At 50.7% G+C, this 11,967-nt stretch overlaps 1 protein-coding gene and 1 non-coding gene across 6 annotated transcripts in view; both read left to right on the forward strand.

The window, feature by feature from the left end:
* Positions 1 to 11,945, forward strand: part of ZC3H18 (zinc finger CCCH-type containing 18) — a 48,828-nt gene extending 36,883 nt beyond the window's left edge. For 3 of the 5 annotated variants that reach the window (XM_055000693.1, XM_055000694.1, XM_055000695.1), the window contains exons 13-19: positions 1,700 to 1,846; positions 2,025 to 2,171; positions 3,192 to 3,352; positions 4,399 to 4,601; positions 6,383 to 6,482; positions 8,335 to 8,431; positions 11,034 to 11,945. In XM_055000693.1, coding sequence (XP_054856668.1) covers positions 1,700 to 1,846; positions 2,025 to 2,171; positions 3,192 to 3,352; positions 4,399 to 4,601; positions 6,383 to 6,482; positions 8,335 to 8,431; positions 11,034 to 11,238 — 1,060 coding nt within the window. In that variant the 3' untranslated portion in view covers positions 11,239 to 11,945. The remainder of the gene's footprint in view (positions 1 to 1,699; positions 1,847 to 2,024; positions 2,172 to 3,191; positions 3,353 to 4,398; positions 4,602 to 6,382; positions 6,483 to 8,334; positions 8,432 to 11,033) is intronic. The other 2 variants (XM_055000696.1, XM_055000697.1) reach the window with 2 other exon arrangements.
* Positions 907 to 981, forward strand: TRNAA-UGC (transfer RNA alanine (anticodon UGC)). The gene has a single exon. It is a non-coding gene; the product is annotated as a tRNA-Ala (tRNA).
* Positions 11,946 to 11,967: the final 22 nt, after the last annotated feature.

Raw genomic sequence — 11,967 nt, forward strand, 5'->3', positions numbered from 1 at the left:
CTGACTACCCCCTAAAGACTCCGTGAATTTCAAGTGAGTTGGACCCCCGGGGCCCCTGAACAGGTCAACCCCAGCCACTCTCCATGGCTTCCTATCAAAACAGTGAAGATTGAAGGTTTCCTTCCTTGCCCCTGAGCCACAGAGGGCACCCAGTGGCAGCCAGCTAGGGCTTTTTAGAGCTTGGGCAGGGGGGAGAAGCAGAATCGGATTGGAACCCGCTCTGCCTGCCCCACTTGCCTGCCCCGCATCCCTCTCCTACAGCAGTGGCGTGGGCCTGGGCTCCATGGCTGCCTGCTTGCTCACTGCTGTGGCTGCCTGTAGCAGCTGCCTGTAGCGGCTGCCTGTTGTAGCTGGCTAAGCCATCTCGCAGAGTTGAGCCCCTGGATCTGATCCTGGGGTCGACCTGGGGAACCAGTAAAGTCGGATTATGCTGAACCGGCATACGTGCAGTTTTCAAAGCCGGTTCCCGGAGCTGTCCAGCCTTTGCTTTGAAGATCTCCAGTGAAGGCGTCTCCCTGACCCCCCCTCACCTGGTTCCGCCAGACTGAGCTTAGAGTTGCACCAGCAGAACGTACAGCTTGCTGTCTATTTCAGAATTCAGCAGCCTGCTTCCATTTGGCTTTGTTTCCGCATTTAGTTCTTGAAGTAAGCTTGAAAACATGCAAGTATTACTTAGCAGAAATTCGGCAGCTCAGAACCGAGCATGGAGAAGTTCCACGTACTGGGGGAGGGCGGGTGGCTTTGTTTCCGCACACCGCGGGATGTCTCGTTCCCTTGTTCCAGGGACTAAAAATCCAGAAGAACACAGCTGTGTCTCTGAGCAATCCCTGCTTTGCCCTGGTATCCTTTAGAGAAAAGGCGATTTGTCCAGGGCCGTGACAGTACAGGGGCTCCCCTTCATGGGAGGGAGAGGCTGTGGCTCAGTGGTAGAGCACCTGCTTTGCATGCAGAAGGTCCCAGGTTCAAACCCTGGCATCTCCAATTGAAGGACCAGGCAAGAGGCGATGTGAAAGACCTTTACCTGCCAGTCTGAGTAGACAGTCCTGACCTTGATGCACTGATGGTCTGTTTCAATATAAGGCGGCTTCATGGGTTCCTGTGAATTCAGAGAGGGGCTTCAGCCCCGTGGCAGCGTGCATCCCCTTGCTCACAGAAGGTGCCTGGGGAAACCCACTGCCAATCAAAGTAGACACTCTGCAGCACAAGGGTCTAGTGGGCGGGGTAAAGCGTGTTCACGCCTGGCTCCAGCTCACCTGAGCCTTCTGTAGCAGGAAGCCACATGACAGGTCTAAAGGGCTGCTTGCTCCCCCAGTCCCTTCTCTGCCTCCTGTCGCTTGCTCTTGTGCGTAATGGGTTGTAATTACTCATCCGCCACCTGCCTGTCTTTGCTACTCTTGTTCAATGTAGTATGAAATGGGTTTTAATAGTTCTCCTGGCTTTTTCCCCACAGCAGACCGTTAACTTCTTCCATGTGTTCATGTTGGATTTTATAATGGATTTGAATAGTGAAGCATCTTGTAAACATGTAGGTTGAGCAGTCGGTAGATCCATGCATTAAATAAATTAAGCAGTTGCAGCCCTCCACCTCCCCTAAGACAACAGCTGAGGTTGAGACCGGGATTTCCCAGGCCTGGTCAGCATCTAGTACTCTTCCCAGTGACCTTCACAGGCTTAACCTGATGCCATTTTGCTCCTGCAGTGACAAACCTGTGAAAAAAGTAGCAGCCCCTCCAGCGCCCCCACCTGTTGTTAAAACTGCACCAGCTGCACCTGAACCAACCAAGGCAGGAGGGGATGCCCGGGAAGCAAGACGGAAGGAACGTCAGACAAGGACACCCCCCAGGAGGTAGGAGGGCCAGGGAGGCTGGCTCGGTGCTGCTGAGAGCAGGTTGCTTCTTGGGGTGCCTGGGAAGGTGGAATGCCTTGAGGGGTTGCGTGGGCACATTTGGGCACCCTGGCCAGACTGGAGCACAGCCCCTCCATGCAGAAGTAACTCAACCAGCTTCTCCTGGGCTTTGTTGCAGGCGAGCTGTCAGCTTGAGTGGCAGTGGCAGCAGCTACAGTGGCTCCAGCTCCCGCTCGAGGTCTTTGTCTCGATCTCTCTCCCGATCCCATTCCCGGTCCTCTTCAGCCTCTGTTTCCGCATCCCCATCTGGCTCCAGAAAATCCAGGTGAGAGGCTTACTTCTGCAGGGGGGTTGGAAGGCTAAGAATGGGGGAGCGTCTTGTCGGACAAGGGTAAACTCTTTCCACCACCTGATCTGTTTGCTAAAAGCATCCCCAAAGCGTTGCTGTTCATTTGAATGGGAAAAGTTAAAGGTCACAGCTTGTTACAAAAACCTAAGAATCACCAATCCGGTAGAGAACAATCGTCCATTTCTCCCTTGCCGGTGTCCAGCCGGATCCTTCCAGGCAGTTCAGAGAGAGGGCATGTGTGTGTGTGATAGTCCGTTCCCTGTTAGCAGCCGCCAGACCTGGTCATCCAACGGGCTCCTTGAAAACTTCTCCTTCTGTGTGTTGTGACACATCCATCGCTGTCCTCTGCTTACGTAATCTTTTTTCAGCCAGTCGTAGCAGCCGTCACGGCACCCTGTGCAATACGGTCCGTGCCTTTGTATCATTTAGCTGCATGGAAAAAGTCTAGTCTGCCTTAACTGTGTTGCCTGGAAGAAGTCCAGGGAAAAACAGCCAAGGCGGCAAGAGTGCGAACTGACTGGGCTGTATTGCCTAAGGCTTCTGAGAATTGCGAATTCCTCCTCGTCAGGGATGAACTTGGTGATCTCGTGCAAAGGCAGAATGGGCCCGGCGTAGCCTCCCTGTCTGCCCAGCAACAATCACCACCGCTTCTGCTTCCGATCAAACAACCGCTCCTATTCCTTAGACCACCTATGTGGAGTTGTTCACAATCAAACGGACTTGACTGCTGTCTGAGGAGCTGTATTGTAGGCGAGTGTTCTGCTGTTGACAAGAGTCTTAGCATTCCGTGACATCACAGCAGGCCAGCCAGTGAGGGGGAGTGGCTTGCTGCCAGGATGTCGACGGGCAGAAGCTCATGTTCATCTTATTACAAGAATGAAAAGATAGCTGATGCCCCCTGAAGGTCTGATTCAGCCACTCCTTGTAGGTCTGGTCTCTACTGGTGGTGCTAATGCTGTTTACGCTCCTTTCTCTCCCCCCACCCACTCCCATCAGGTCCCTAAGTGTGAGTAGTGTCTCGTCTGTCTCTAGTGCCTCTTCCAGCAGCAGCTCAGTGCGAAGCGCTGACTCGGAAGACATGTACGCAGACCTGACCAGCCCAGTGTCTTCAGCCAGTTCCCGATCCCCAACCCCAGCGCAGCAGAAGAAAGAAAGAGGTAGGTGCCTCTTGACCGCTGCTTGCACGAACTGCTCGGAATGCCCTTGCATGCACACGGACCCCACGGCTGCTGCCAGTTCCCAAATCAACACGGCCCTTTATGGTCTCACCCCCCCCCCCCCAGTGCTTTTCGGCACTCGTTCTTGCCAAACCCATTTGGGGGTGTTCTCTGGAGTCAGAAGAAGTTTTGCAGCCATGTGTTAAATCCGGGCAGCTAGTTTGCACAGCTCACTCTGGATTCAGAATATGAAGCCTTTGGGGGATAAGTTGTGTTTCTTAATTTGTTTGTGGTCTAATTACCCAAATGGGGAAGGTGCAACCCAGGCTTCTAGGTATGACAGAGGGCTGCAGGCTCAGTCCTTGAGAGCGCAGATGCCTTGAAAAGTGCCCTGGGAAGATTTTACTTCTAATTCATTAATTTTTATCATGTTGGATTCAACTTTCTTGCCTGTATTTTAGTATATGAAAGGAAAATGCCCTCGGCAGACCGAAGCTGCCTCTTAAGACCTTATCTGAAGCCAAAAGTGAGAACATAAATTAAGCGTCTCCCGTTGAGAGTCTGGGCAAGCCCTGAAGGAAGATCTTGGAACTGCTGTCAGTCAAATTAGGCAATACTACCACATTACCAAGTGGTTTGTTATTTGGGAAGGACTAGATCAGTGGTCAACCGTGTATTTTTCCTGGGTGAAAAGGATCCCTGGTTCCGTCCCTGGCGCTTTGTGTTGTCGGCAACAGGGCTGAAAAAGGCTCGTCCCTGCCTGGAGGTGATCCTGAGGTAGAAGGTCAGGGAGTCCCTCAAAGGGCAGTTTCAGCTTCCGGCACTGATTCCGGAGACTATGTTGAGCATATATCGCTTATCCAAAAATTCACCTTTGTGCATATCTGCATTTTTCTTAGTCGCAAAAGTGTTACTCAGAAGTGTCCACAGCTGCTTTCAAGCAGGCAGTCTCCTGTCCCTGCCCCCCCCCACCCCCCGCAGAAGCTGGAAGCTGGAAGCGGGGGCTGGGCTGGCACTTTGCTCACGGAGGCCTGTTCTGTTCTTAGCAGGCAAGTCCAAAAAAGAAGGCAGCAGCGTCAAGGAGGAGAAGCGGAAACGGGAAGCGCCTGCGCAGCCGCCCAAGCCAGCAAAGCCCGTGCAAGGGAGCAAATCCCAGCAGCCGCCCCAACCTCAACAGCCCCCGCCGCCTCAGCTGCAGCCAGCGGGCTTCAGTGCCCACAAAGAAATCAAGCTCACCCTCCTGAACAAGGTGAGGGTCTGGGTTTGCAGGTGCAGAGGGGGGCCTGCCTTCCAGCGCTCCTCTTCCTCCTCCGCCTCCTCCGCAAAGGGGAACATTCCCAGTATGAGTGCCACGGCCAGCGGCTGGATGTCGAGGGGCAGGCAGGGTGGCTTCCTCTTGTTGGCCTTGCCTAGAGAGATCGTCCCTCAGATGGCTGTGGGGCTACAGTGGAAGCACAGCAGCTGACTGGCGAAGGGGAGAGACTGGCTTTGGTACCACCCTGGGCGCACCGTCCGTCAGGAAGTTCTGCTGTGCTGAGTAGACGAGAGAGCCGCTTTGTGCATAACTTTGGCTCATTTCAGTGAGGCTTGTGCAGTAGCACTTCCTGTGTTAACAAAGGTGTGTTGGGGGCAGGGGTGCCATTGGGCTTTTTTTTGCCCTGAAGAGATCAAAGGTGTGTGTGCGCGTTTCAATGCTCAGCATAATTCTTTGCCTCCCAAAATACGACTAGCAGAACATACAAGTATGCGCCAATGTGGGTCCTTCATGCAGGTCAGCAGATTATGGGATTTGGTGTGCAGAAATCTGGCTACCCTCCTGTAAAAATGGGCTTTACTTGTTTTATATTATACATTGCATTAAAGGGTCTTCTTTTAGCCCAAAGGGGAGAGGATGCCTGCAGTAGAAAAATTGCAAGTTAGGTGGGAAAGTTGTTACTGTGGTTAAGACTCTAGTCGCTCCTGCTTGGAGTAGACGATGCCGGGCTAAATGGGCAAACGATCTGGCGGTGAGAGAGGTTTTAATCCGGGGAAGGTTAGGGTCAGGGATGGCGCGAGTCTATTTTTCTGTAGCTATTGTTGCACATACAAAAAGCCCAGCCTATTATTTTGTAGCTAGCAGGTGCCTGTTGTTATTCGTGCCGGGGAGGGAGGTGTATTTGCTGGGTGCCCAAGAATGCATTGTACCTTCTCCGTAGGATGCAAGCCCTCACAGTCGCACAGCCAGAGGTCCTGCGTAGTTTTGACACATCGTAGTCGTCTTTTCTAGTGGATGGGAGTCACCTTTCCCCAATGAGCCAGTAGCATCTGTTTGCATATAAAAGTCCTACCTGATGACACACCATTGAAAACATGTCCCAGGCAACCCCAGTATCTGTGGGGGGTCAAGTCTCTCCTCACCTGCCCCACCTGCCACAGTTGTGTTCCAGATCACAGCCCATCCCTCCGTGTGTAGCCTTGATTTGATGGCGTTTCTTGGTTGTGCTCAAATCTGAAACCATGCTAGGAGCTGGCATTTCTGTCACTTGGGAGGAAGCAAAGGGGCCAGAGGCTTAGCACTTGGAAGAAATAAATGGGGGATGAGCAGAGAATGGATCTGAGCGCACTATTCGGGGCCTGCCGGTGCTTCCAAGCCAAGGCGAAGTTCTGTATGCAGTGGCTTGGGTGGGGGAGGGGGGAGAACAACAACAGGTGTTGAGCAAGGAACCCTCTGGCCGCATCTTGATTGGATCAGGGCCCCAGGCAGATGCTCAGCTGACCTGTCGCATGCTAGTGAGACCTTTCCCTCTGATCCTTTGGGTCAGCCCGGAGTCACAGTCCTTGACCTTTTCCTTGAAAGGTGCAAAAAAGCCTCTGGCTGCCCGTGACAGAAGGGGAAACTTTGCACGCGGGCTGACGGCAAAGCATCCTGCTGTCAGGAGGCTCTTCCACGCGGCACCATGTTGGCAGGCAGGGAGGCAGGCCGGCCCTCCTTGCATTTTCCTCCAGTGCGTCGCAGCACTTTGGTGTTGACCACCTCCATTCTGTTTTTAGGCAGCTGACAAAGGAAGCGGCAGGAAGAGATACGAGCCCTCTGACAAAGACAGGCAGGCCTCTCCCCCAGCCAAGCGGATCAACCTGTCTCCAGACAGAGGTGAGAAAGCAGGCACCTTCCAGCCTCCACGGTAATGCCCCTGGAGGTGCCAGTAATTCAGCCGGCACCCCCTGCTACAGGGCCTAACACACACCAAAAGCTTTGAAGGACTCTGCCTTTTCGATGAGAACTTCTGGCTTGTAAAAGCAACACAGCTGCCCTCCACACACGCTCTGTTCCCCTGCGGCCATGCCATGCAGCTGTAGAATTTGGGACAGGCAGCTTTTTTTAAAAAAAAAAAAGTCTTTGGAACAATAATGACTAAACGTTCTTTTCAGTCAAATTTTTAATTTATGTTGGTTATATTTGTTTTTAATATTCTTTTTACAATAGCATGGTTAAAAAATGAAGAGTGAGTTTAAACACACACTTATAATCTCTTAGAGTTGGTCAGGTGGACTTCCGTCAAACATGCTTACTTAACAGCTCCTCCTTGTGCTCGGACTAAAGAACATCTTGCTGAGGTCCGTATGGCATCACAGGTCAATACAGAGTATTGTTGCTACGGGTGTGATACTCGGGCTGGGGTCTGGCACGCCTGGGCAAGCGCTGGGATTCAGCGGCCGACTTCTTCTTCCCCCAGAAGGATCGTCCTTTGGGTCTGCTTGAGTGATTTTGTAGTCCTCTGTTTTTATTACCGGAGGTCTTCAGAGAATTCCCAAATCGCTCTCTGTGAACAAAGATGGTTTCTTTCTCATTTTAGGACAATAAACTGCTGTGCCAGCCCTTGCTTCTAAACATACACAATGAAGGAGGCTATTAAAGTGGGCCATGCAGCCTTTCCTAAAACTAGTAAAAACTCCCAAGTATTACAGCATACATGTGCATATATAAGCTATAAAGAATGTCTGCTCTCCTGGGTTGTACAAATGACCTCTTTAGTTGTACGCTTGGCATATTTTAGTGTTTAGAGGAACCAATTAGTTTGCATCACTGCTTAGGAAATCTATGAGTATCCAAGGGGAAAAGTTAATTTAAAATCATGATTTAAATTCCCGTGAACAAGTCCACCCTCCAGCTAAAGAGGTAACCTTGAACAAGATCCTCTTTGATTTTCCTCTCTGCCATTCAAGTGACTTCTTCTGAATCTTTTGCACTGTAAGCCTGCCAGGCATGTCTTGTTCTTAATTCTTGCACAGTGCCTAACAAGTTTGCTTTATGAATAATAAACTTTTGGGGCAGCATCTGGTGCCAAGGGGCTGAATAGCAGCCAGGGAAGGGTGTGTTTCCTAGTCTGTGCCCGTGCTAGCAGAGCATGATTTGTTTTATCAGTTCTGCAGGTCCCAGAACTTTGCTATCCTTCACGTGGCATTTTTATTTCGAATGCTCCATTGCAGCATCCCAGGGGACCTCTCCCCTGGCTTTCGTGTCTCCAGGGCCAGAAGTAGGGTGCCCGGCTTTCCCACATACCTGCTGGGTATGACTCAGTGAGCAGAACTGAGTTGCTCTGGAGTGTCGAGTGACCACCGCTTAACCTAGATTCCTTTGGCGTTTGCTGTTGGGCCATCACTGAGACTGTCTCGGTGCTCTTTAACTGTTGCCAAGACAATGACTTTCCTTGGAACATCGGCTAACTGTGCCTCATTCCTGAGACTGATTTCTCTTCCAAGAAGTCACAGTGTGTTAATTAGCCCTTGGCTAGCGCTGATGGCTGTGAGAGTGAGAGAGCTGGAAAGTCCCCAGTTCCAATCTTACCTCTCCCAAGAATTCCAGTCTCCCGTCAGCAGTAGTGGCTCTACCTTACAGGGGCGTTGCAAGGATTTCAGAGTGAATGTCTGCCATGCTTTTTGGACATGTGACCGTGTCACTCAGATCACGTGACTTGTTTGTTTTTCCTCCCACTCTGTCCCAGGTCCTCGCGATAGGAAATCCGGGGGAAGGCTCTCCTCACCTAAACAGGACCGTCAGCGGGGCCCAAATCCCAAGCCCTCCCCCGCTCAGGCTGACAAGTGAGTTTCGCTCCCGGGTCTTGGCTGGCTGCTTTTTGGCCCCTCCGCCTTGTTTCTTCCTGCAGGCTGTTCGAAGGGCCTCCTTGTCTGTGGTCCACACACCCCGGCAACAGCCAATAGCAGTCTGACTTGGCAGGGAATCTCCTGGCACTGCCTTGCTGGAAGCTGTGTCGGTTTTCCTTCTTCTGGGGGTGGCTGAATTCCTTCCCTCAGATGTGTGCCACTTGGACTCACAGGCACGGTGGCAGAAGGGTGGGGCTTTGCACCCTTTTCAGCAGACTTTGTTGCCAGATGTGAGGATTCTTCGCGGCTTTCGTGATTTGCAAGGATGGAACTGGGGGCTGTATTTAGCCTCCGTTGCTTCTGCACTGCCAGTCTCAGAGAGGCAGTGAAGTGGCAGCTCCAGGGCTTCCTTCTCGCTGTTGAGGGTCCTCATGGGCACTGTCAAACCCTGTCCTTGCAGAACAGACAGTGTCGTCATGGCCAAGAAGCTGCTATGCCCCAGTGGGTGGCACCTGGGCCTGATGCCTTGCTGTGACTCATAGTATTTGGGGATCAGCCTTAGGCAGTGGTTGCACAATGCCAGTCCCGTGTGAAGGCATGAAGCAACTCCAGAGAGGATGGGGCAGTCGAGCAAACCCTTAATGTTTGCTTCTTGGCTTGGGTGTGATGTCACGGGGCATCACCTGGCAGTTAGGGGTTTCCTCTGCGCAGACATTACAGAGCGAAATCCTGATGGGGAAGGAGGAGTTACTCCAGCTGCTCTAGGTTTTCTGCTGGGGTTTGTGTTTCTCTGTGTGTGTGTTTTACTTTCTGCCTTCTGATGCAGTAGAAAAGAGCAAGAGTCCAGTAGCACCTATAAGACTAGCAACATTTGTAGTAGGGTATGGAGCGGCCTGCCTGAGGAGGTCAGGAGAGCCCCCACCCTCCTGGCTTTCTGCAAACTATGCAGAACCGAATTATTCAAAAAGGACTTTTTTCTCAGCTAAGAGGGCGGTATTGTAGGGAAAGGATCCCAGATGTTTTCGCTAATGAGTTAGAAACCACAGATTTCACCATTATGTTGCCTTACATATTATCTGTTGCTTTAAATATGTACTCCTATGTCCTACCTATGCTTTATGTTGTTCAGTGTAAGTCCTAGAATTGATTATGTTCTGTTTCATCAATTCCTCAACCCCATACTGGATCCTTGCTAATACTGTATCTTTGTAAACTTAATTTTTTTTATCCCATGACATTGTTTATGGAATTGTTCTTGACACTGTATGGAAATGCCTGCCCTTGTCCTTGCTGCTAATTGTACTAACCTCACACTCTGTAATCCGCCTTGAGTCTCAGTGAGAAAGGCGGAATATAAGTAGCATAAATAAATAAAATAAATAAATGAGTCACAGCTCACTTCTTCATGAAAGCGTCCTGTGACTCAGAAAACCTCATACCCTTCCACAAATTTTGTTAGTCTTATGGGTGCTACTGGACTCTTGCCCTTTTCTACTGCTAAAGACAGACTAACACGGTTACCCATCTTGATCTGCCTCCTGATGGAAAGTTCTTTGCATACTAACATGCTAACCGAAATTTACCCAACAATTAAATATTCTACAATAAGACACTACAGATCAGCCAGTTGAACGCCATGATGAAGTTACAGGCAGTCATCTCACATTCATGCTCCCATACCTTTTTGTGCAGCCCCTTAGCTGTTGGTCCTGGAGTCCAAAACAGCCACTTTAGCCCTCTGTCCAGCCTAGGAGGCAGCCAGTGATAGATACTGTTGCTCACCTGGTGCCTTTTCTGGCAGCTTAACATCCCTAATGTCAGAAGTACAAACTACCCCATAATGCTTCCTTTATGCGTTCCTTTTCCTGCCACTGCACAAAGCTTTAAATCTGCTTGGCTTGACTAGCATTTTCCAAGCAAAACCTGTTTGTAGAATCTCCAGCTTCTCCACAGCATCCTGGTCTCTGACGCTTGCTTCGCCGGGATCCCCAGACATCTTAACATTCCTTTTCAGATCCAAAATGTCTCATCTGACAATTCAGCTTTTATGTCTATATAGGTTTACTGCCTTATTGTTCAGAATGAATTACATTTCTCCCACTTTTGGAAGGGGGGTTTGTTCATAGAAGAATGTGTTGAATTACCTGGTTCCTCCCCTAGTCGGGCATTTCGGTTTGCAGAAGAGAGGGAGAGATTTATGCCAATTTTCTCCTCATTGTAGACCCTGCTTTGCCTAAAATTTGGGGTGAGGGAACTCAGTGGGCTGGAGCAAAAGGGGGGAATAACAGACTTCCGCTCTGAAGTCACAGGTGGTTGGATAGAGACTGGTTTTTCTCAAAACTCTCTTGGGAATAGGCACATGCCATTTAAAATGAGTGGGTGATTTCCTGCTGGAATGCCAGATTTCTTGGAATAAATGCTATGCTGTACACGTTGAATTCCTACCGTAGCCTCATAGCAAAGGCAGGAATAAGACTTTTAGAGCAGAAGTGGTAAACAGCTCAGCTGTCGCAGACTTTTCCTTGCTTAACTCTGGAGCTACCTCTGTGCGCTTCCAGCCCTTCTGCGTCTCACCGCCGTGTGCTTTTTTCTGCCCTAGGAAGCGTCCGCCATCTCCCCAGTCCAAGAGCTCCAGCAAAGTCACAAGCATCCCGGGCAAGGGGGCTGAGGCTGCCCCCCCAGCTGCTACTGCAAAATCGGGCAAGTCCAGCACATTATCCCGGCGGGAGGAACTTCTGAAGCAGCTGAAGGCCGTGGAAGATGCCATTGCCCGCAAGCGGGCCAAGATCCCCGGGAAAGCATAGGCTGCTGCAGCCTACCCTGGATTAGAGACTGCTCTCTGTTTTTATAAATAGTGTACAAGCAGCCACTTCGGATTCTGCAGTTCTGTTTTGTTTTTTTGTTTTTTTGGCTGTGATCCTTTTTAAAAATTGAAAAGTGGGGGAAAAAAGAAGTTTGTCAGCTACAAATCCCACCACCTTCTGGATCTGAGGCGGCTCCCTCAGTCTTCCTTCCCACCCAGGCATTGCGGGCACCTTGGCAGAGGCAGCCAGCCCCCTTGATGTTTTCCATGGGCGTCCAGCACAGCAGACTCCAAACAGCAGCCCTGCCGGGTGCCCCTCTCCCGCCCTGCCTTGCCTTCCTCTCCGCTAGCTCTGAGCCGTATTCCTTAGTTAGCTCTGGTGTGTGTGGGGTGTCTTCAGCAATGCAGTTCTACATAACTGTGTAAGGAGAGAGCCTAAAGCCACCGTCGCCTGCTGGAAGCGTGCCCCCTCCCCAAGTTGTCTCTCTGCCTACCCCCTCCACCTCGTCCCTACCAGGAACTAAATCAATTACGTAGAGATCCTGCAATGGAAGTCTGGTTGGAAGGTCCCATGTGTCTTTTATTTTAAGCAAAAGATTGTTTTAGTTGATTTAAAAGAAAAGGCAAAGGTATTGTTGGGATGTGTGTCTAATAAGGAGGGCCATTTTTTTGAGGGGTTACACTGAAAATAAAGTATTTTGATAAACAGTTCCTTCTCTTTGGCCTTTTC

This window comes from Eublepharis macularius, chromosome 16 (assembly GCF_028583425.1).
Source record: "Eublepharis macularius isolate TG4126 chromosome 16, MPM_Emac_v1.0, whole genome shotgun sequence".
NCBI lineage: Eukaryota > Metazoa > Chordata > Lepidosauria > Squamata > Eublepharidae > Eublepharis > Eublepharis macularius.